Raw genomic sequence first — 23564 nt, 5'->3', positions numbered from 1 at the left:
GGACCGAGACACGGTCGAGCCTTCGTGATCCAACGGCTGCGCCTGCTGGGCGAAGGTGCTTGCCGGTGTAAGGGGGCGGCTGGGCCGGATATCTGGGGCTGTCCCGGAAATCCGGTTCTATTTCGCGGACCCGGAAGCCTACAAGGCGAACTACCGAGTCCGGGACATTGATCGGCTATAACGCCCACCAGTCCACACTATCCCCAGAGACACCCGGCTTCAGGCCGGGGTTTCGCCCAACCGGACAGTCCGGCACGAACGCAGCAGGGCTCAAGGAAGGAACGCGGGAACAAGACCGTCGCTGGACAAAAATGTGCGGCGTACGCGGTAAACCCAGCCGGGGAAAAAAGGGGGAGACGACAACCTGATTGCAAGGCAGAGAGACGCTATCATCTAACACAAACAGACGAAACACCAACGCATCGCAGGCTTTCTAGCCAACTACTTAGAGAGGGTAGCGCTGAGCGGAGCGCGAACATCGGCCTCAAGACAAATGTACCGCATATAACAGTTGCTCCTTCAGCGGCCAAACCGCCGAATGCGCTCGTCGCCAATGCCACGCGCCGCGGCCGTTGTAGCGGTGCCAATGCGTAAACTGTGTCCTCCAAACAAAGCTGTCGAGAAGCCTGCGTCTGTGAGCACGGCGGAGGCGTTCTACCAACTGCGCGCGAGAGAGCGGGTGGCCGTCAGCAAAGCGGAAGAGAGGGCCTTTCGGCCATGCTCCGACGCACCACGTTGGCAAGAAGCGCACCGACGGGACCGGAGGTCGTCGGCGGTACGGTCGAGGAAGACATACGCGCCAACACCAAGCTGATCCGATTTAGACGACTTGATTTTAAGGCGAACCCACGAGGGTTTGGCCGCCCAGTCGACGAGGAAGTCTTGCGGCGAGAGGTGGCGCGCCGGGTCAAAGGAACCATCGGTCGTAAACTCATCTGGGCGAAGGCAGCCAAAGAATCCTGTGCAGACGGCAGCCCATAACATAGAAATGTTGAAGCTGCGCGATGCGACCAAACGCCCCTAATTTGACGGAGGATGGCCTGTGTTATGGCTGCCGAGAGTCAAGCCTTGCGGTTTTGGCGCGCTCTCGCTGAATACCGCGCAAGACGAGATCCAGCCGTAGACGCTTGGGCACGATTGGGTCTGAAAAGCCACTGGTAATATGAAGGTTGCGGACCGCAGCTAGATAGCCTCAGATGGTCTTGTATTGTAGGCCTTCGTCGGTGAGAGCGGCCGCCCAGAGACAAAAGGTTGCCCCCTGAACCGGCAGATAATGGCGTGTTGGTTGCATCACAGAAAGCGCTGCTGACCCGCTGCGTACGCCCGCCATGTCGCCGGCGCTAGGGCGAACGCCGTATATCGCCTAACTGCCTCCTCCGAGTCTCCGACATCCAATCCGGCGCAGTCAAGAGTAGGTGGTCGAGGAAGTAAATGACAGGCCGAGGGAGGTCGACCGGTACCTGCGAATACGAAGTAAAAGCCGTAAAGGGGTGACCTCGAGATGACCTTGAGAGAGTGCGTCCTCAAAGGTGTTTAGGTTGCCCGGGATGTGCCGCGCTCGCATGACACATCCGCTTTTGGCCATAACGTAATGCAGAGTGCGGAGGAGAGGCATGAGTGACTCGTCGCGACTAGTCCCGCTGCCTACGGCGGCAACGACCGTTGTGTTATCAGACTCAATTAAAATTGTTTGTCCGCGCCACTCGGCTCCCCAAAGGCACGCTGCCACTAGAATGAATGGAAAACATCTCTTTAGGGGCGATAGATTTTTTATCCAAGCGTGTGACCACCTATGGGAAAAATAGCGTGGCGGCCAGACAAGACGAGCGCCGCTCCGCAGCCCCACAAACCGGAGGCGTCTGACTGAACGCAAATTGCGTGGGTCTGCGTTCCGATTGACGACATCAGTCTGACGCCAATCCAGACACCGAAAAAAGCGTCCCACCACGCCAAGTCGGCTCTTGCGTCGCGGTTCAGACGCAGCTTCGAGTCAAGCTGAGCAGTGCTAGCCGACAAATCAATTATCCGACGAGTGAACGAGCGACCCGAACGCACAACTGTGGCCGCGTGATGCAAAAGGCAGACGAGAGACAGGAGCTGTCCCTTCGTACAGGCGTGCGCTGAGATAAAACGTCGTAGGGAAAGGCGTAAGCGCTGCTATTTGACGGCCGGCAATCGTAAGACGCCGCTCACCGTGTCTATCTTGATGCCAAGAAAAACAAGGGTCGACGACGGTCCTTCGACCTTGTGCGGAGCCACGGGAAGGCTCAGAGAACTGCAGGACGACAGCGCCATTGCTAAATTGCGCGCGCATTTGCCGGATCTCAAATGGCCAAGGAACAGAAAATCGTCTAAGTAGTGAAGGCGGTGCGACACGCCGCTACGAGCCATGATCCATAAAACAGCGTCAGCTACCGCCGATAAAATCTTAGGCGCTGACCGCAGACCAAACGGGAGGGCCGCGTCGAGAAAAAACTGATCCTGCCAGCGCATGGCGAGAAACGGGCGGTCCTCTGGGTGAGCGGGCACCTGACGGTAAGCGGCGTGTAGATCCAGCTTCGCGAGGAGGCAGCCCGCGCCAACATCGTGGGCGATCGCAACGGCATCGTCGATTCGCGCAAAAGAAAGCGAGCATAGGTTCGAGTCAATTCCGTAGTTCACATGCTTCCGCGCGGAGCGAAGAGATCGGTGATGAGTCGCCAACGGCCAGGTTGGTGCGGCTTAGGGATGACGCCGTATGGGCTCACGTGCTCCACCCACTGAGACGCGACTGGGCAAACGATTCGCCCTGCCTCAAGTTCACCGCAGAAATACCCTTGCACAACACTCGCGTGCATGGCTGCCGATCGGAAATTTTGAGCCGTCCGGCGATGGGGGGAAGATCCAAGACATATACGAAAATCGTGCTCAAATTCCCGTACCACGTAGTCAACGAAACGCGAGTCTGGGTGAGTACGGAGGAGCGCACGCCACTGCAATAGGTCAACCGGCGTCGCGACGCGGCGAAAACGGGCTGGAAGGCGACGGCGCGGTCGCGGCGCTCACGCATCGAAGCGTGCTAAGTCGTTCATGTAGCGATAGCGTCTATTAAACACGTTGCAGAGCCTATTGCTTGCTAGTGAGAGCAGCGGCCCTAGGTAATTGAGCACGGGTAACTATCTTTCGGAGAACTTTAACTGCTGGGAGAAAATTCCGGAGGGGGAAGGAACGTCATTAAAGCACACCAGCGGTTGCAGGAGAGTCCGCCAATTAATGCAACAATCATTTTTTCTTCTGATAACACGGCTTTCACGCCTTTGCGTCTACGCCCAGCAACAACACAAGTGGCGCAGCAGCGGAAAGGCACAGAGGAGGGGACAAGTCTCCTACGACCGACAGACACAAGAGCAAAGAAAAAGGAGCGGGCACTGAACCTCACAACCCAAGCATGCGACCATGCAACACATGTTTGCTTCGGAGGGATGCTCTCTGTTTGTCTTCTCAAAGCGCGGCGATCGAGGGCGCTTTGCCTCAGAGTCCTCCCCGCAGTCGCGACTGCGGTGTTGACCCTTGCAATTAGCCCAGACGTGGCGGAAGGAGCAATCACGGATCGTGCAGCGTCCGGCGTTGTACGAACAACTGATGGGCTTGTCGGCCGGCGCACGCTCACGCTGGCTGCGAGCCGTTGTTAGAACTTTTGGTTTTGCAACGGGTACCAGCGGGGCGAGCGCGCAGTCGGCAGCGACACGATCGAGGCAATGAACGCAGCTCGAGACGGCAAGGCGGCCCAGCGCAACAAACGTCTGAGCGTAGAGTCCTGGTGAAACAACGCCTCAGTTTGCCGTGGCGTCGGCTGCGGCAAGCTTCCAGAAGCGTGCGTCCTAAAGGCGCCAGCCATCGCAGCCTTTGCAAGCTGCTTTTTGTAGGATTAGGCGCAAGTACACCCAAAAGTGGTGCCCGCCGGACCGGGCGCCAGAGCAGCGAACGGCGGGGTAAGCGCAGAAGCAGCGAGCCCAGCTCAGGATCGACGGGATCTGGCGCAGCACGGGGCGCGCTCGCGCTCAGCAAACATTGCCGCCTCGCGCTGGAGGAGTTCCTCGTTGTCGGGGAGAAGCTCTGCCATGTCAAAAAACTCTTTCGGCGCGAATGCGGGCCACAAGGCGGTGATTGAAAGTAAATCCGTCACCGAGAGAGAAAGGGGGGAGTGCTGTTGCAGCAACGCCAGCTGCGGGCGCATTGCGGGCAACTGCTAAGCCAGCAATCGCTACTGCGGGCGGTAGAGCACCTAAGGCTACCAACGAAAAAGAAAGACAATTGGTCAGCGCGGGGCAGCGGATAACATCGTTTCGCCGCGGGGGAGAAGAAAACGATCGCAGGCCACCGGCTTGCTTAGCGGTCAACATAGGGGCTTAGACCGTGGGAGGATATCGCGACTCGCGGAGTTCCCACGGGAATGGGCGGAGTTTTGGCGTCTCACCTGGAGCGGGCCAACCTGGCTGGGGAGGCGGAAGACTTTATCCTACAAGGGCGCGAAGCACGGCGGGCGTCTACGGGGCGGCTGGCGCTAGCGCGATGTTAGGCGGTGCTGGCGGAGCCGTTCCTGCGTTGAGCGCCTCGCGGGCTGTAAAACTCGCCTCTACTGCCCGCGCGATCGATTGCTCCAGGACGCCGAGCGCTACTGCCTGGGGAGGTTGATCTTGAGCTTGACGCCTTCCTGCGCATCGGGACCGTCTGCAGCGTTGTCCGTGGCGTCCATAGCGGAGTGAAATTGGAAGAATGCAAAGAAAAAGTGGAGAACCACGATAGGCGTAGGCGCCACATTCTCACTGGCGCTGTAGTAGACGGACTGAATAGCCCCCGCCCACACTCAGCCTTATAATTGGCGCGTCGCTCCAATAGATATCAACACCATTTAACTGCGTTAAATTCCTAATGAAGTGTATTAATCACATGACTGTAAGTGACCAATGAGAGACTGCAGCCCAGTTTGGCGAAGCCGGCTGCTTATTGGCCGACGCCAACCCACGCCCAACAACGCATTATCTACGCCCCACAAACAAGCTGGCTCATGCAGTAAGAGCCGCCCGGATAACAGGCTGGATAGGAGCCTATCGGCCGGCCGACTATCCAAAACGCTGTCGTTTCGGTGCCTTTCTTTTGTCCGAGTTGCACTGGCCGTTACAGCGGTTGGACTGAAGAGACATCGAATAACTTTTTGTAGATATCAGCAACGCAAATTAAAATAATGTGGTGTGCCCGCTTGGATTTATTGTTCTTGAGAGGTTCCATTTACCTTTTCTTGATCGATCTGTTGTTCTATATCACCATATATTTATTGGCAAAACAAAAACTTTTCTATTAATTACACTCCAACCAAAGCCAACAAGTATTTTCCTTCTTGAGAATGCTGCGTGCAACAGACTAGTGCGCCAATCCTTTTCCAGTCACGACAAATAACATCTACACTATAAGAGGTATGTACGTATAAAAAGTAGGACTAAAAGTATATATACTACGCAATGAGTACTGTTCTACACAATGCTACAGTCATGTGTGCGTTCCTGTCTTCAGCATGCATAATCATATTCAACAGAAATAGGTTTTTTTCCGGAGAAAGTCTAATTAGATTGTACGAACATCTTCTCGCTTCTCCGCTCCTTCATCGCTGAGGTTTTTTTTTCTTTTCTAGCTCTTTTCTCCTCTTTTCTTTCTTTTTTCTTAACGAAACGTCTGAAGGGCATTGTATCTAGTATCCCTTGTTTCACAGAACTGTAGCAAATCCTCTCAAACGACGAACAACATTGTGCTGTCGTACACCAAGTGCACGCTACTATGCGTTACTGACTTGTGTATTGCTGTTTTTGTTGTAGTTTGAAAGAGAAGATAGTAAAAAACAGACAGAATATCTGTCGTCACACGTCGCAGCCCACGTTGCTCCACGTCGCTCCACGTTAGTTCGCTGTAAACCGTACTTCGCATGATCACTTTTGTGTCCGTAAGGATCTCTCATGTATCTATGGGATAACGGCCTTACGTATCCGTAAGGGAAGCCACGCGAATGCTCACTGCAAAATCTTTACTTTCTTCTCGGATACGCCGAGTGGCCGACCATGAGCTCAAAGGTAAAGTTGCCACAGGTCGGAACTGCGAAACAGCGTTGCTGCCGACGCGGAAACCGTTCCTGAGGAGGAAAAAAGGACCTGTGGTCGCACCCCGAGCACGGGATCGATAACTTCGACGAGAAATTGCAACGGAATGCTACTCAGCGGTCGATTTGAACCCGGAGCAAAGTTTTCAAGCTGCACGGCGGCGGATTATTGGCCAGGACTGGGCGGCGTCCATATCATCTCGCACGAGCTTTCATCCAGAATAACGTTATAGGGAGCAATTTCGAGACGATTGCAAACGATTCCGCACTCGTCTTGAAACATGTCGTTGCTCGGTCTCGCCCAGCGACATCTCACGTTTTCTTGAACATCCGGGTCCGAGTGGGGTATAAATAGTCGATGACGACATCCGGTTCGAGCGGGCACTAGGGGAACGATATCCGTAATAGGGCTCCAATTCAGCAGTCCGCTGTCCGGGTGAGGCGTGAAGTCAATTGTCGTAAACATCCGCATTTCGCCAAGGTCAGAGCTTGTGGTTGTAATCCAACAGCAGCGATGATTGCTCTCTGGATCAATTCCAAAAACATTTTCATTCGTGTCGTCTATTTCGCAAGTGTGCAAAATTTATGCCTGTGTATACTAGATAGTTTCCCTGCTCTTGCTCACCGAACTCGAAAGACCTTGGCATTGGCAACAGGAAACGTGAAGTCAAACAATTTCTTGCTTTGATAGTAGTCGTCCCTCGTATTGGCAAACGTGCAATACGACCTCATGTCGTTGACGGTGCGACTTCCGCAATTCCTGATCAGACACAGCCATTTAACTGGACTCCCAAAAAGCGTAGTAGGCTTATCCGCTTCATTGACGGGGCAAGTGCCTTCGGCTGTTTGCCTCCATGCAATCTTCAAGCGAATATGAACCTGAAACAAATTGGTAGAAACCTATTACCATATTCCGATTATGGGTTATGGTGTCGCTTGGGCTTTGTTTCAAATCGGCGTGAGAGGTCGTGAAGGGCATGTGAAGCTAAATGTCTTTCTTTCATTCTGATTTTAGAGTAAGCTAGCGTTCATAGCGCGTCTGCTCACAGACTCCTCGATCCCTCGTCATTTTCTTAGGAAAGCCGCGTTCATTATTGGGAGTGCGTCCTATTTTTTATTAGCGAGGGTAACGTATATATTACATAGACCATGTCTTTATACCTCTCCATTGGCCAAGTCGGATAGATTGCGCGGCACATAGCTGTGAACGTTCCTCCTCGATAGTGGGCTCCTTTGCCGAGGGTAAAAACAGCAAAAGGCAAAACGATTCTGTGGCACATGGATAGTTTCAACGGCATAGAGGGATCCGTAGATCGAGACGACTAAGCTACATGGAGTCTGATCTTGTGTTGAGTCTCGTGAGCCAAAGAATCCGCGATGCGGAGGAGCCGGCTTCTACAATTTCTATGAATGCATGTTACCGTAGTATGAAATAAACACAATTTTCAGTCTAGCCCTGTCTGGAGTAACTATACCAAAACTTTCGCGTATACGCTAAAATACATCATGATGCAAATGTCATACAGGCTTAGGTAACTACATAGTGTCTGACTCAGCTATTGGGTCATCGACAATTTATTACATATGCTTTTGATTATACGTCATTGATTTGATATGACTTTCGCCAGAACGGAATTTGATCGATATCAGCACCGTTCTGCAGAAGAAAATACGTCTCTCAGATTTTTATTCTGCATCTCAAATGTAAGGATATTTTGAGGAGACGACTTGAGGCCCGTACAAATGAAATCTCCACAATACAGTTTCCGATTTGTATGTGGTCGCTGACACTCGTTCATTTGCTGCTTCTGAAGTAAGCAAGATTGGCGTACTAGTCCTATTTTTACTGCGGCAGTGCGGAGAAAAAGAGGGTAAGCAAGACTGCGTCGCGGCACGCAATTCCTTCCTTAAACGCACGGACTGCCCTCGCTTTTATGATTTTCAGCGCTAAGAATCTGCGTTTATTCCTACCTACCCATGCAAGAAGTCCATCGAACGTTGATCATACTCGCGCCGCAGGCCGGCCAGTGATTCTTGCACCAAATGTAACAATATTTATATATATATTAGGTGTTTTAGGTGCACGTTTAACTGCCTAGCCGTTGAGTCATCGATTTTTCTACGCAGCTCCTAATTGTATTTTTCATTTTACAGAACTTCCTCTTATGACGTCAAGTTAGCGACGTCATTCTGTTAGATATTGCCATCAATTGCTCGTAGTCATTTGCCATATACGAAGATGCTTGCCTTATCGGCAAAACGGGCGCGGGCGCGGGCGCGGCGTTGTTGAGTAGAACCTGTTGTCAAGACAACGCTCGTCATTTTTCCAATACTGTAAATGAATCGTGTGCTTGAACACATTTGAGTGTTCTGAAAATTTACCGAGGACGCCATCTCAAGTGGTTGAATGCAATACGTTGCAAATAAAGGTACACAGAGGACTGCGTACTAGGAATAGGAAAAACCGTTCGTTGTTATTTTGGCTGCAAAAGCACCACGACTGAGAGGTACTAATTAACAACTTAAGAGCGAATGTAGAAAACCGCAAAGAATGCGCTTCACACACGCCGCTTTAAACTTACACGCATGACGCACTTACATGTATTTAACACAACGACACTCTTTTGCTACATGGCATAGCAGGTAAATATCACATTTAACACCAACTAGTACTGAAGTACAGACGACCTTTGAGTCCGAGCTCTCCTCCAACGGGATCCATTTCGTATACTCTTGGAAATTCTGAAGAACAGTGTTTGTCATACCATTTTCCTTCACCATATTTATCTGCCACGATGCACATAGATAAATAACTGGCCGTGTTCTTATACCACCAACACCTGTGACACCAACGCCCCCCCCTATATCTATCAGGCACTCCCGCACGCCAATTGAAAAAAATACCCGGCAAGCCGTCTAACCATACCCACTGAAATTCGCTTTTTCTCGTTGCGTATAGCGCGCGCGGCCGAAACCAATACCCGTCCCAGTACGATGGTTGAACCAACCCGATCCCATATGACGTGTGAGCAAGTCCATTAACAAACGTTTGCTCTTCATAGCTATTCAGACTAACCAAGTACGACCCACGCCCATTCTTACAAATTGAACCCCAAAATGAAAACCGGTAGGAATAAGATGAAACAACCTTGTAGCAGTGTCCACCAAAATGATGCCACCCGAGTGGACAAAATTCAAATGTTGGAGGGGATGGCGGTGAAAAGAGTGCTAGAGACTCCAATTGATTTTCAAAAGCCTTTTTGATCTGAGGCCTATTTACACTAGCAATAGATTGGTAAAGATCGCCGCTTACACCGCCAACGTTCTTTGCGCGAACGAATTTTAAAATCGACTTGCTTATGAAGAGATTTTTCAGTAAAGAATTTGAAACTGATGCATTCAACAAACGACTTTGTAGTATTGCTAGATTATTCACATCAGCGCTTCTGAGAGAGAAAGCTGTTAAGCTTTCGTTAGACAAACGCAAATGACGAGCAGTCGAAAAAAAGAATATGGCGTTTGTCAAGAAACCGTTTGAATAGGTGACATTTTGAAACCAGCTCCTTGTAATTAGTATAACTGAATTTCTGCAAAACGAATTTGTCACGTTAACGTACAAACTGCTGTTGAGGATGTAATTGAAGAAACTGCAGTTATAAAATGTCACATTGACAATGGCAGAGTTGTTAAAAAATAACATGGAGAAGGTGCAGTTAATCATTGCTACGTTAACCAACGTCAAATTCGATTTAGTGACATTAATTTCAACACAGTTGACAAGGGTAGAGCCTAAGACAGTCACGTTTAGATTAGTTAGATTTTGGAAATTTAGATTAGTGGCAGTGTAATTGTACAATGACATGAATTGATTTGTTTCGTTGATTGACGTCAAGTTAAGTAACGTCCAGTTCCATGCTGTCACGTTTGTAAAGATAACGTTTTCAAGAAATCCGCTGATTTGTGTTACATTGGAAAAGTTGCAATTGGCGTACGATGCACTTCCAAAAAAGTAGTTTTGCACCGTTGAATTAACGATGGTGCAGTTTTTCCACGAAACGTACGATTGAGTGATATTATTCGCAGACACGTTGGCAATTACAGAGTCAATATAGGAAACGTTGCGAGACGTAATGTTGCAGTGAGTTGCATTAATAGCTGTGTAATTAGACCACGTTCCATTGACGTTGAATTCCAGCGCTGATGTAGAGTCAATTGACGTCCACATTGAAGTTGTCATGTTAATAAAGGTCACATTAGAAAAACTAGCGCTGACCAGTGTAACAATTGTTGCATTGCATTCAGCTATTAGCACGTTAGAGAAAGTTGCGTTTTGCAGGGTGAGTCTAAGAACAGTCAAATTGCGATAGATAACATCCAACATCAAACCCTTCATGTCCAGGACATAAATTAGAGTCCAGTTGAGTGCCAATACATTGGCAAGACTTACATTGGAACGAACGACGGTCATTTCTGTAAGGTTGATAATGCTAGAATTGACAAAAGACACGTTTTGTAAGGTGCAGTTGCGGTAAGTTCCGTTAACAACAGAAACATTGCAATAAGTCGCGTTATACTTGGAACTCCACACTTCTAGCACGTTGCTAGAAGAAGAGTTGTACTCTGTTAAGTTGGAATAACTAACATTCCAACTGGTGACGTTTACCTGGGTAAAATTGACAAAACTGGAATTGATGAACGAAACATTATGCATGACAACTTCACTAAACAACGTATTGATAGTCGTGTAGTTGACAGCCAAAACATTTTGGTTTAAACTGTTGACAATCTTTCCGTTGGAGTAACTAACATTCCATGAAGACTCGTTGGTTTTAACACAATCGATAAAACTGACATTGACAAATGAAATGTCTACTAATGTTATGTTGCTGAAAGTTGAGTCGATTTCAGCGTAGTTGACAACGGACGCATTTATATTTGTTTCGTTGATAGAAGTGAGATTGACGGATGTATAGTTAACAAAACGAGCGTTAGCAAACGTAACATTTGTAGTCCGGCAATTAAACATTGATACGTTAGCCATCGAAACGTTTATCCAATTGCTATTGTTTGCGTGCATATTCACAAAAGTGCTGTTCACGTAACTGACATCGACAAATGTTGAATTAATAATGGTAAGATTGGTGGTAAACGTGTTAATAAGTAGTAGCTTTCTGCAAGTGACGTTGACAAAGGAGACTTGACTTCCATTCACGTTCAACAAAATAAGCTCATCCACACTAACGTTAACAAGAGTCAAGTTGACAATGACACTGTTTGATAAAATCAAAAATGGAGTCGTATATTGATTGATGGACCGCTTTTTAAAATTTTTACTTCGAGAAACTGTGGGAGATTGATATTCCGACAATACGGTATTGTTTTCAATACATGGTGCATCTGCAAAAGACAAAAGAACCGAGCATCCAATTTACAGGATTTTGTAAAGCTTCGATACATCTTTCTATACCTCGTATTTTGACAACTGCACGAACGATGAGCTTACAGCGTCCGGACACAACGAACGTATACTCTCCCTCATCTATGGGTCGAAAGTAGCGAATCACAAGTCGGTCAGAAGTAACGAGGTGGTGTTTAGAATTTTGCACCACTTTTCCGTTATGATAAGGAACGACGTTGGCTTCTTCCTGGGCATGCGGAAAAACAACAGTTGTGCTGAAAACTTCTCGAATGCTTGGCAGATTATGGGATAGCTTGCAAAGAAGACGATTCTCGTCCAAAATCAATAAAGCGTCAACGACAGCTGCATGCCTGTACAGCCTTGTTCCGTTTATCAGATTCTTGTATGAATATTTTCTTAAATGCGGCAGTGGTCCAATTTTCTCACGAAAACGGGCAACTTCCAAAATCTCAAGCAATTTCAGTGCATGAACCACTTCATCATAGAATGAGTCTGGACTTTTAGGAGCTCGATTTCGTCGAGGAGAGAAACGCAAAAACCGTTCTATTGCAGTTCGACTGCACTCCAAAAGCCTCTGAGCGTGTTTTGCCAAGCGCCGCATGAGGCATGAGTCAAAATGCACTGTTACAGGACGACGTCTTTCAGAAGGGCGATTGCATGGAGAGCACGTCGAAGGCGGTGCGGTGACGCAAGGTCCATTGTATGCCACTGTGATATCCAGATCCTTTTCGCAGGAATTTTCGAACAACTTGCAGGAACTGGGATACGTACATCCGTCGGTGCCGCAAACAGGTTTTTCGTTTTCTAAATAGCACTTCATGCAAGAACAAACTGACTTACCATACCATTCTGACTCTTGGCAAAGTTTAAATTCTCCTGAAATGGAGCAAAACCTAGATGCTCATAAATAGCATGCATATACAGTACCTTCGGAGGCGCAGATTTGCCCCGTGGAATTGCGATATTTTACCAGACAAAAGGGAGACCTGCCAGAGCAAATTGAATAGTTTCCACAACTTTCTAAGTGAAAAATGTGACAACTTTATAAATTAGAAGCTAACTCATACGATTTTTTAGAATGGATTCGTGAACGGAGAGAAGCTGTAGGAAATAGTCTTCGGTAGCGTTTAGGTGATTAATGTGTGATTTCGAGCAGTTACAGTTAAAGCGTCTGCACAGCCGTAGCTCAGAATTACAAAAAGCAAAACAAGCATCATCTGGGACGACTGAAGAGCGCTTTCCAAAACTGCGGAACTTAACGAAAGCGTTCATCCGGAGCGCGAGAGGAATAAAGATGAGCGTGAGTCCGAATTTCACATCCGCTGTGTGCCATAGATACACTATAGCTAGTCCATGTATCTATGGTTCGTCGGGGAATATTTTGCGCCATTGTAAACGCCATCCGGCTCATTTCTTGTGCGTTTTATGGTATTACTGTATTTCTGAATTTCATATTAGCCATTTTTAATTGGACGAGCAAGAGAATGAAAAATCAATAAGGAAACTTTGATTGGCAATCGAATGTTTTTGTCACTGCGCGTGCGCGATGCAATCTGGATTGTGAATGTACGCGTTGCAGCGTCGGAAAGAAAATGGCTCTGTCATTTGGCTCGTGGCCCAACGATTCCTCCACCTTACTTCGGAGCACGATCTGTCGTAATCGACAAGATGATCTACTCCTACGGGGGAATGAAGAAAGACTTCAGTTATCTCGGAATCGTTTATCGTCTCGATCCGAAGAAAATGGAATGGATCGAAGTAGCCTCGCCCATCGGAGGAAAGAAACCGGCCCCACGCTCAGAGTGCTGTTGCTGTGCCATTGGATCGAGAATGATCATGTATGGGGGAAAGAGCAAGAAGATTTCTCATGACCAACTCCAGTCTGGGGCAACTCAGACAGGATTTTACAATAATGAGATCTATGAATTTCAATTTGAAGAGGGAAATGAAAGAGGTTTTTAATTAACTATCACGTATTATCAAATTAAAATTTATCATAGGAATGTGGCTGGATTTGGAATTGAGTGTAACAAGACCTGCACCACTTATTGTTGCTTCAATGGCTACAATTGACCAACATCGAGCATTTCTTCTTGGAATGGATAAGGAAAAGAAAAGTCGCGCAATCATTTTGAATTGACAAAATAAAGTAGTTTGTAGATCAATAATGTCTAATACTAATATATTGATTAGAGCTGGACAATAATTGATTTCGATGTGAACCCATCACCAAGAGGGGGTCATACAATTTGTCAATTAGTGAAAGAAGGATTAGAAGAGAAATTACTTTGTCTTCTCATCGGTGCTGACGATATTAGTGCTTCTGAGTGTGTTTACGTTTTGGATATTGATGATAAGAAAGCGTATCAGGTTTGTCACAATGATATCCTCATTTTTTATTTACTGATTACTTTTAGATGGACGTCAGTCAGCAATTTGAAAACGTTTATTATCACACATCTCACTGTGTACAGAACGATGACAAGACTACAGACATTCTTGTTTCTGATGGGGGTCTCGAATGTCTTCATCTTGGTACTGCTCATTAATATAAATAATCCGCATTGAATTAATGTCCAATTTAGATTCGAGTAACGAGTCGTACATGAAAATCGAACGAGAAGTACGTTCGTCAATGAGAGCAACAGAACGTTCATCTCAAATTGGAAATCGCAAAATGGAAAGAATTGAGCGCGAGTTGCAGCACCTTCGACGACAATGCGCTCAATTGGAGGAAGCAGTGGAGAGTTGTGCTGAAGAGAAGCGTCGTTTCGAAGAGCAATCAGCTCAAATGAGGTTGAGAAGAGTAGGCGAAGGCGCAGAAATTTCATTCTACGTAACGTTCTTTTTAGGGGACAACTTGAGACCCGTACAAACAAAATCTCCACAATACGGTTTCTGATAATGCTTTAATAATACGTCATTGATTCTTTATCTTAGCGCCAGTTCCGCTGCAGAGAAACGTCGTTTGGAAGAACAGGTATTAGTCGGAATCAGTTGGGGTCTCACTTCTAAATTGGTATCATGCAGTTTCGATCTCAACTGGCATCAGTTAGGGTCTCAATATCACTCTCATTTGGCGTATCACATGGTCTCAGAAGGGGTCTCAGTCTGTCTCGGGGGAATTAATTATATTTAAATCAGTCGGGGTCTCAGTAGGTATCCGACGGGGTCTCACCTCGGATCAGCCCCTTAGCGCTCTTAGGCGCGGAGTGGACGTACCATACAAAAATTTCGTTTACCGAATAGAAACTGTCGGCCACATGAGACGAAAAGATCGGTAAGTCAGTGGTACTTTGGCGGTTTGAAGGCCTGATTGTTTCGTACAGCTGGCATTGTTCAACTTCAAGCTGTTCTAACGATGAAGATGCAGTCCTTTGTATAGAAGGTGATAATGAGGCTATTTTGGAAAGTGAAAGCTTTCCCTTTGACGTTTCACGCCTGACTGAAGTATCGGCCCTAGGTATTGATTGTTCCGCTGCGCGACATACTTCACTAGCGAGTATGGATGGCATTGCAAGAGTTCAGATTGGCCGAATGAAGAATGACGGTCAGTGCTACTCTCTACCAATTCTGCCTTTGTGTCTCAAGGAACTATGTCTAATCCGGGTTGACGATAAAAACATTTCAAATGCAGTAGAGTCGCAAAGAGAACTGCTTTCTCTTTCCATCCAAAAAACTTCACTCGAGAAGGTTACTGCAGCACTGTTTTCTCCGATATGGAAGAGCAGATTTGAGAATCTCTCTCAAGAGAAATGGTCAAAGCTACAGAAGCTAGAAGAACTAAACTTGACTGAGTGTCGTCTGCAAAAATTTCCCTTCCCAATTGGTGAACTACCTGCACTGAAAAGGCTTGATTTGAGTGATAACAGTGAATTGAAATGTCTTCCTGAGGATATAGGGTCTAAACTGCAGAATCTGGAAGAAATCAAAGTGTCCTCATGTGGTCTAGAAAAGCTTCCAATTAGTTTGAGTAACCTAACTGCACTGAAGAAGCTTGATTTAAGTGGCAACAGTGGATTGAAAAGTCTCCCTGAAGATATAGGGTCGAAACTGCAGAATCTGGAAGAAATCAACATGTGGATGTGTGGCCTACAACAACTTCCCAATAGCTTGAGTAACTTAACTTCACTGAAGAAGCTTGATTTAGGTGGAAACTGTGAATTAAAAAGACTCTCTAAAGATATAGGTTCAAAACTAAAGAACCTGGAGGAACTAAACCTCTGGGGATGTGGTCTACAACAACTTCCAAATAGCTTGAGTAATCTAACTGCACTAAAAAATCTTAATTTGAGTGAAAACAAGAAATAGGAAAGTCTTCCCGAGGATATAGGATCAAAATTGCAGAACCTGGAAGAACTCAACATATGTGGGTGTGATATACGACACCTTCCAAATAGTTTGAGAAACCTAACTGCACTGAAGAAGCTTGATTTGAGTGGAAACAGTAATCTAAAAAGTCTTCCTGAGGATACAGGGTCAAAACTGCAGAACCTGGAAGAACTCGACATGTCAGGGTGTGGTCTACAACAATTTCCAAGCAGTTTGAGTAATCTAACAGCTCTAAAGAAGCTTTCTTTAAGTAATAACAGTGATTTGAAAAATCTTCCTGAGGGTATAGGGTCAAAACTGCAGAACCTGGAAGAACTCATATTGCGAGACTGCGGTCTAGAAAAATTGCCATTGAGTTTAGCATTACTCAAAAGACTGGATGTGGCCAATTGCCAACTGACGGGTTTGCCTTCATCGCTTGGAAGGTTAGAGTATCTGAATTGCTCAGGAAATCCCATAACCTTTCCACCGATGGCAGTTTGGAAGCAAGGATTAGTTGCTATTCATGCTTATTTTTCATCGTGTGGAAGTCGTGTTATACAAGATGCGACATTGGTTGCAAGGGAAGTGAGTCGGTTTTGCTCTACAACAAAGCAAATCAGGGACCTCGCTCGTATCCTTGACGTCAATTGTCCTAGCCCAGTAGCAGACGAAATTGACGCAAGTCAAGTTCTTCAAATATTAGAGGATTGGTTAGAGCAGTCTGGAGAAAACGCTGTTGTTTCTGTTCTTACTGATGCCTTACAAGAGAGTGATTTAGGGAATGTAGTTAGCAGCTGTTTTGGTGATTTGGGGAAGGACACTCTACTTCAAGCACCTGAGACTTCTCGCGTTGGTAAGTGTAAACAACCGAGGAAGGATCATGTTTATCTGCTTTTTAGATGCCACTTCTTCATTTAAAGACGAGTTCTTTGATACGCCGATGACCCCGCAAGAAAGATCCAGAGCGGCCCAATGCATTCAACCCAAGTGGCATAATATTGGGAGGATTTTGGGACCAGAACCTTTTGAACCTTTTGAAATTTATGCGTTTGGAGAGAAACGCAGCGATATCGACGGTGCTCTTCAGATGCTAGACTCGTGGGTAAACAAGTTCGGCGCGAGAGCAACCCGTAGACATTTCATCAATGCCGTGAAGGACCCTGACGTCGGCTACTCAAATAAAGTGACCGAAATTTTTCATGGTAAGTTTCTTGTTGTGCTAGGCGTTTGCTTATCACTCCTTTTAGACTTGCACTGAACCACAGTGACACATGTACAGTTTGAGTCACCGTCACAAAAATATGATGTATTCGTTACTCAGAGTTGCACGCATACTCCCAAATCACCTCTCGCCCTCAGCACTTTTTTTTAGTCTTTTATGCCTTTGGTTGCTGGAATAATTTTCGGTAAACTTATTTAGGCTTTTTATTTAGATAAGAGGAAGCATTTCCTGACTGTGTTTTATTGTTATTTGTATTATGTCTCTTATCGTTATTTTATGGTTATTAGACAAGTGGTAATACTGTACTCATTCATGGACTGTTTCAAAGCCGCGCGCATCACCCTTTGACTTCACGCAATAATCTGTGAGCTACGAATGTGTCAAGAATGGATGACTCACCATGCACATTTCCTAGCTTCCGGCCGATATTCCGCGTGCGTTTGCTTTGCCAGTTTGTAAATTTGCTTTCTGGGTATCCCCTCCTTGTGCATATTGCTGCAACGGCTATAACTGCCATGGCAAGTGAAAGACATAACATCGGAGGTACTGTCAAGCTGGCTATTACAAACGACGCATTTCATTTCAACGTGTTGTTGACGATCTCATGATCTACCGATAAATAGCGTCGGATGTTTTTTTCAGATAGTTTTGACCGCCGAAGATAGACTCGATCGCTGACGGGAACTCGGAGAACACACGATTAGATAAAAAGGACTAATGACGTTGGATCATCTTCCGAATGAGTCCCTAATTTGCAAATAATTGCGCAAAACTGGAGCGTTCCTTTTTCGTTCACGCGGCGGGTTCGGGTTCCTCGCGCTCCTAGTTCAGGCGACCGCCAATTGGAAGAGAGATAACGGAGATATAACCAGGAAAGAAAGCATACCACTCTATCTTTTGCTATTGGTCTTCTGGTCCTTCTCATTCTATTCTATATGGCTAGCTTTTCGCCTAAGGATCGACTTTGATAAGCGTGACGCATGCTGAGTCCTCTGCGGTATTCGGGGGCCCCTTTCGGTCGCGGGGTAGTAGGCGCTTTTCTTTGCTAGAATGACGCTTTTTGAGCTTCAGACGCGCTCATCATAGCTGATAGCGGCAGAATTACTGGCTCATGATATGCCAACCTCAAGAAACGATCTTACTCACTTTGTACGACTCTTTGTCAGTTTGAATTAACTTGCCATACGCATCGGTCGAGAACCGGCTCCGGTTGCTAGGGCCCTTGAGCTTCGCTAAACTTCGTCCGTCTCCTCTCTCCATGCCCTGCTCCATGCGTTGTTCTTTGGCTAGCGCATTTTAGAACTTTGGCTAGCGCATTTTAGAACTATCGAGCGGATCGGCTAGGGTCAGCCAGGGGATCAAACTGACCAGAGAAACCCAGCACCAAAATTCCCGCCGACGTGTGGCGATTCTATTTACTCTACGTGCAACCTGAAAATCAAGTATAAATCATTTTGCTGTGTGACGTGTAAACGTAACAATTGTCGTGTCTCTACTGAAGTCTGATTTCTGTCATGCAGTTGTCGTCTGATGTCATCTTTACTGTGGTCAGTCAGATACGGCCCTGTGTTTTTTGGCGCGGCGCACACACGAAGGATCCGACTCAGGCAATGACAGCATTTCATAGTCTCATCTATCCAGTTCGAATGTAAGACGTCTCACGGATAAGTTTGCATGAAGCGCGGTTGGAATACGGTAGCGGTTATGGACCTATTAGTACCTGCTGCAGAAGGTATTCTCTTTCTGAGTATAAGTCCTTAACAAAGAGCGCTGATTGCGTCACGCTGCAGTGTTCGTGCGACTGGTTCGGGTTCCTCGCGCGGGGCCTCGATCCGATGATCGAAGGCGACTGCAAAACCCTTTGCTCCTGAACGCACCGCGACATTCTCGCAAGAAGAGGAATAGTTTAATTGCAGGTTTCGATCAAACTTCGGGTGTCCGTCAGCTACTGTCGATTGCTTGCGTAGCCATAGTCTAAAATGAGCGAGGAAGACCACGATTTGGCGGAGAAAACTACCTGCTTTGGAGGAGGAATCGTTTGCGCTTGCCTAGGATGCTGCAAGGCAAAGGATGCCTTAGATAAACCACGGTGCTCCTTTGAAGCAGGGGCGCCTAGCGTACGCTACAAAACCTGCGTGCAGACTAATTAGAAAACAAAAAGATATGAAAATTTCAGCATGAACTGCTTCAAGAAAGCCGGACAGAGAGACGACGTAGAACCGTTGAGCAGCCTGAGAGTCGGAGGTGAACAATGCACTCTCCGGCCTCGTGAGACACTTTTATACACAATGTTTTGCTAACTAGAGAATGATCGCCCGGTGTTCACCGTGTTGCCATCATGCAGAGCCTCCCACCGCTTACCGTACGCGAGTGCATAACATAGTGTGACGTCAAAAAATATTACATCACACTATGTTATGACAACATAAGTTATGTTGTCACATATTCACGTGGTCATTACAGCCGTTAGCTACTAGAGCTCAGTCCTACCTACATACTGTAAATACTTGCATGATTGCAATGTTTTCCTAATTAGGCGCTTTCCTGACGTACTGTATTTGATAATGTGCTCTGTGTGTATTGAGGAGGACTTATGCTTGTGTACGGGTCATATTTCCTGTTACCCGTACGTACATACCCACCCACATGTGGATACTTTTGATTGTGACGTCAGAGCGTGACAATCAAAACTGTCGTTTCGGTTTCTCAGCGCATTTATAACACGGAAAATAGCACAGATAAATTGGAAACATGGGTTTCTAAGCATTTTTTCCGTTTATGAAAGAAAAAACGCTTTATTCGCGCCGTAAATCGCCTTTTTCGGGTCACCGTTTTCGGCCCTATGTCACGCATGCGCTTTACAAAGTGAGGGTTTTTCTTATGTGACGTCACAATACGGAGCGAACAGACAGACAGACAGACAGACAGACAGACAGACAGACAGACAGACACTTCCGGTCCTAAGATCACGTTTGAGAGAGCCTCCCTCCGCCGTTATACGGGCTCCACCCGTACAACTCTGGTGGTCGGCTCCATAACCTGGTGAAACCTATCTGTGGCAATTCTGGAACGATTGCCAGAAAGTCATTCAATTATTCAAGCGCAAACGTTCTTGATATTCTTGCCACAAGTTTCCAGCCACTGGCAATCGTAAATTTAGAGCCACTATTGGTCTGGCCAATTAGAATGAAAAGATTCCTTTTGAATGTGGGCGTGGTCGCTCAAATTTTCTTAGCTAACTAGAGAATGATGGCCCGGTGTTCACCGTGTTGCCATCATGCAGAGCCTCCCACCGCTTACCGTACGCGAGTGCATAACATAGTGTGACGTCAAAAAGTATTACATCACACTATGTTATGACAACATAAGTTATGTTGTCACATATTCACGTGGTCATTACAGCCGTTTTAGCTACTACAGCTCAGTCCTACCTACATACTGTAAATACTTGCAAGATTGCAATGTTTTCCTAATTAGGCGCTTTCCTGACGTACTGTATAGGGCTTGTGCACAGTGACGTCAGAGTCAACGTCACAGCTTTTTGCTTGGGCATGACGCGCGTTAGGCTTTCAGAAAATGTCCTCTATTTGCGCGATACTACCTTTCTACCGCGTAACCACCATAAGATATGTAGAAGCATGATTTAGACGTCGTTCGGCGCCTATTCCGTGACATTTCTCCGTGATATCGGCGAGTTATATCGATGAATGGGCGGGGACTTCCAACGAAATGGGCGTTTTCGATGTGCTCTCATTCCTCACCAAAGCATCCGATTGCACCGAGACTTTACCACGTTATAGGCACATGATTGATCTTCACATTCATGGCCAAGACCAGGCAAGAAGAGGTTTAGTTTCGCACTTTGGGCCCTGTTTGTAGCACCACTTAGCGCACGTGTTTCAACGCTTTTTTTCGCTTTTTTTTCGTTTCAGTGGTTCTAACTCCCTGTGCCATGGATTTCGTATGTCGCGCATGTCGAGAGAAGGCATAACTTTGTATCCCGCCGCGCAATCTCAAATGTTCGCACACAATTTCGCGCCGTATCACGCACCACAGCCCAAGGACGCACTGTACATTATGCAGAAAAGAACGCCGTTGGTTAATTATGTGCATGAATTAGCGTAGCTGCATTCTCAGCAGAAGCGCTGCGTCCTTGAGCTGTGGTGCCTGATTAGGGCGCGAAATAGTGTGTTCACATTCGCGATTTCGTGGCGAGGTACAAACTAATACCTTCTCTCAACATTCCATCGACGACACAGGGAGTTAGAACTACAGAAACGAGAAAGAAGGAGTTGAAGCGCGTGCGCTAAGTGGTGTTACAAACAGGACCCAAAGTGCGAAACTAAACCTCTTCTTGCCAGATCTTGGCCATGAATGTGAAGATCAATCATGTGCCTATAACGTGGTAAAGTCTCGGTGCAATCGGATGCTTTGGTGAGGAATGAGAGCACATCGAAAACGCCCATTTCGTCGGAAGTCCCCGCCCATTCATCGATATAACTCGCCGAAAACACGGAGAAATACCACGGAATAGGCGCCGAACGACGCCTATAGCATGCTTCTATATATCTTATGGTGGTTACGCGGAAGAAAGGTAGTATCGCGCAGACAGAGGACAATTTCTGAAACCCTAACGCGCGTTATGCCCAAACAAAAGACTGTGACGTCGCCTGTGACGTCACGTGCACAAGCCCTATTTGATAATGTGCTCTGTGTGTATTGAGGAGGACCTATGCATGTGTACGGGTCATATTTCCTGTTACCCGTACGTACGTACCCACCCACATACTGTACATGAGTGGATACTTTTGATTGTGACGTCAGAGCGTAACAATCAAAACCGTCGTTTCGGTTTCTCAGGGCATTTATAACACGGAAAATAGCACAGATCAATTGGAAATAAGGGTTTCTAAGCATTTTTTTCGTTTATGAAAGAAAAAACGCTTTATCCGCGCCGTAAATCGCCTTTTTCGGGTCACCGTTTTGGGCCCCATGTCGCGCATGCGCTGTACGAAAAAACGGGTTTTTAAGTTACGTCACAATACCGAGCGTGACGAACAGACATACAGACAGACAGACAGACACTTCCGGCCCTAAGATCACGTTTGAGAGAGCCTCCCTCCGCCGTTATACGGGCTCCACCCGTACAACTCTGGTGGTCGGCTCCAAAAGATTTTTTCTTTTATGTAATGAAGACAAAGAAACTTTTTCGCCCATTTCAAGGGTGTGCTTAAATAAAAATGCTCTACGTATCTCTTTGTGTGTTGTGCAAGTTTTTCAAATTTATTCTAGACTACTGTACCTAGTTTTCGTTCAGTCTTGTAAACTGTGACATCCCTCCTAATGTTCTCCCACTGTTTTATTTTGATTTGTATCCGCTGATGTGTCTTCATTGTATTCACGTTCACTTTGACAACTGCGTTTCAAATACGACGCCTGCTGTACAGAAAAACTGCGTTGTTGTCGTTTTGTCTTTGTGCTATAAGTTTGAGACACCAGCACTGGCAGAGCTAGTAGAGACGTATATATCATATAAGTAAGATAGATAACCGATGTCCGTTCATAACAGTGAATAAACAAGCGCTAGCTTGTAAGTAAAGCGGTTGTATAGCAAGTACCTCAGACAGCTCGGTGTACATTGGCGGCACAGCGGTGGCATCTCGGACGGTTGTAGAGAAACTGTGGTGCATGGGGCTCTCGCGGCGTGTAGGGTAGAACGCTGTAGGAATTGCGGCGACAGAACAGACGCGTCCTTTCTTTGTTAGGGCGCACATTGCGGTCACAATGGCGAGCAGAATAATACTAAGAAACTTGCACTGCTCGCAATGGCAATTATAGCTGTAGTAGACAAACCTAGGAAAAATTGTGAATCTGTCTCTAACAACTATAGAGTAGGGCTAGAACGTGGTCACAGAGAGGCGTTTCCTCTGCATAGGGTCATTTCTGTGTTAGAGCATGTATGTCTAGCTCTTGGCTTTAGGTTTGAATTGAGAGAAAGGTCATCGACCGTAATTTTGCAATTCAAACTGAAGCCAGATACGCAACTTTTAGTGCTATGAATTAATTCTAACTTCTAATAGTCGACAGATGTAGTTTTGTACTTGCGGCTCCTTTCCTGCTTTGCGTTGTGTTATTTGACTGCTCTAATCTTCTGCCTGAGTTGATGTGTCGTCTTCTTTCTGTGGTGCAGAATATCTCATGTTTTGTTCATTATACTTTGCATTTCTAGGCTCGCGCTGTCGTCTTCCACTACTGGAACTAACGCTATATGTGTAGATGTGTCTTCCGTCCTTGCAGCAGAGGTCTTTGTTTCATGGCTTTCAGTTGCACGCGGTCTCTGCTAATCAATCGAACAGCTTCTCCGTTCGTAACCAACCCGGAGTTAGATGCCAGCTGCTGCTAGAAGATTTTTCCTCAGCTTCGTGTCAAGCTCTTGCATATGAATGCAGTTTCGTTTGAAAAAGACTTTCACACTATTTGCA

The 23564-nt window shown here is 46.6% G+C and overlaps 4 protein-coding genes across 9 annotated transcripts; 2 read left to right on the top strand and 2 right to left on the bottom strand.

Annotated features, from left to right (window-relative positions):
- Positions 1 to 6293: 6293 nt before the first annotated feature.
- LOC136191417 (uncharacterized) lies at positions 6294 to 7425 on the bottom strand. Its single transcript, XM_065979743.1, has 3 exons — positions 7270 to 7425; positions 6811 to 7006; positions 6294 to 6688 (listed from the first exon to the last, which is right to left on the bottom strand). Exons 1-3 carry the CDS (start codon positions 7423 to 7425, stop codon positions 6294 to 6296), a joined length of 747 nt encoding a protein of 248 aa, XP_065835815.1.
- Positions 7426 to 8712: 1287 nt separating this feature from the next.
- On the bottom strand, positions 8713 to 12776 carry LOC136191178 (uncharacterized). 2 transcript variants are annotated; one of them, XM_065979481.1, is made up of 5 exons: positions 12707 to 12764; positions 12614 to 12647; positions 12474 to 12566; positions 11595 to 12422; positions 8713 to 11524 (listed from the first exon to the last, which is right to left on the bottom strand). In XM_065979481.1, the coding sequence occupies exons 1-5, from the start codon at positions 12761 to 12763 to the stop codon at positions 8784 to 8786; spliced, it is 3753 nt and encodes a 1250-aa protein (XP_065835553.1). In that variant the 5' UTR covers position 12764; the 3' UTR covers positions 8713 to 8783. The 2 variants fall into 2 exon arrangements, with proteins under 2 accessions (XP_065835553.1, XP_065835554.1); XM_065979482.1 differs by having other exon boundaries at positions 12474 to 12562; positions 12614 to 12776.
- Positions 12639 to 16004, top strand: LOC136191181 (uncharacterized). Of its 5 annotated transcripts, none has more exons than XM_065979487.1 (10): positions 12639 to 13500; positions 13547 to 13695; positions 13740 to 13916; positions 13964 to 14081; positions 14132 to 14342; positions 14399 to 14440; positions 14493 to 14526; positions 14577 to 14826; positions 14876 to 14934; positions 15010 to 16004. In XM_065979487.1, the coding sequence occupies exons 8-10, from the start codon at positions 14810 to 14812 to the stop codon at positions 15855 to 15857; spliced, it is 924 nt and encodes a 307-aa protein (XP_065835559.1). In that variant the 5' UTR covers positions 12639 to 13500; positions 13547 to 13695; positions 13740 to 13916; positions 13964 to 14081; positions 14132 to 14342; positions 14399 to 14440; positions 14493 to 14526; positions 14577 to 14809; the 3' UTR covers positions 15858 to 16004. The 5 variants fall into 5 exon arrangements, 4 of the variants coding, with proteins under 4 accessions (XP_065835559.1, XP_065835556.1, XP_065835557.1 ...); XM_065979484.1 differs by having other exon boundaries at positions 14487 to 14526; XM_065979485.1 differs by having other exon boundaries at positions 14132 to 14352; positions 14487 to 14526.
- LOC136191180 (leucine-rich repeat-containing protein 57-like) lies at positions 15918 to 17239 on the top strand. The gene is made up of 3 exons (XM_065979483.1): positions 15918 to 16713; positions 16760 to 17062; positions 17108 to 17239. The coding sequence occupies exons 1-3, from the start codon at positions 16056 to 16058 to the stop codon at positions 17116 to 17118; spliced, it is 972 nt and encodes a 323-aa protein (XP_065835555.1). The 5' UTR covers positions 15918 to 16055; the 3' UTR covers positions 17119 to 17239.
- Positions 17240 to 23564: the final 6325 nt, after the last annotated feature.

The sequence above is a fragment of the Oscarella lobularis genome, chromosome 9 (genome assembly GCF_947507565.1).
Source record: "Oscarella lobularis chromosome 9, ooOscLobu1.1, whole genome shotgun sequence".
Lineage (NCBI taxonomy): Eukaryota > Metazoa > Porifera > Homoscleromorpha > Homosclerophorida > Oscarellidae > Oscarella > Oscarella lobularis.
Note: the sequence above shows the minus strand (reverse complement) of the source record. Positions and strands in the feature narration are given on the sequence as shown.

Coding starts and splice junctions, on each gene's coding strand:
- LOC136191417 (XM_065979743.1), bottom strand. CDS start 7,425: ATGCCGTTGAAACTATCCATGTGCCACAGAATCGTTTTGCCTTTTGCT. Junction 7,007..7,269: donor GGTATAAAGACATGGTCTAT/GTAATATATACG, acceptor AATTTGTTTCAG/GTTCATATTCGCTTGAAGAT. Junction 6,689..6,810: donor GAGGGACGACTACTATCAAA/GCAAGAAATTGT, acceptor CTTGCGAAATAG/ACGACACGAATGAAAATGTT.
- LOC136191178 (XM_065979481.1), bottom strand. CDS start 12,763: ATGATGCTTGTTTTGCTTTTTGTAATTCTGAGCTACGGCTGTGCAGAC. Junction 12,567..12,613: donor CGAATCCATTCTAAAAAATC/GTATGAGTTAGC, acceptor TTTTTCACTTAG/AAAGTTGTGGAAACTATTCA. Junction 12,423..12,473: donor GCAAATCTGCGCCTCCGAAG/GTACTGTATATG, acceptor GCTCCATTTCAG/GAGAATTTAAACTTTGCCAA.
- LOC136191181 (XM_065979487.1), top strand. Junction 14,935..15,009: donor TGCAGTCCTTTGTATAGAAG/GTGATAATGAGG, acceptor TATCGGCCCTAG/GTATTGATTGTTCCGCTGCG.
- LOC136191180 (XM_065979483.1), top strand. CDS start 16,056: ATGTCAGGGTGTGGTCTACAACAATTTCCAAGCAGTTTGAGTAATCTA. Junction 16,714..16,759: donor ACCTGAGACTTCTCGCGTTG/GTAAGTGTAAAC, acceptor TCTGCTTTTTAG/ATGCCACTTCTTCATTTAAA.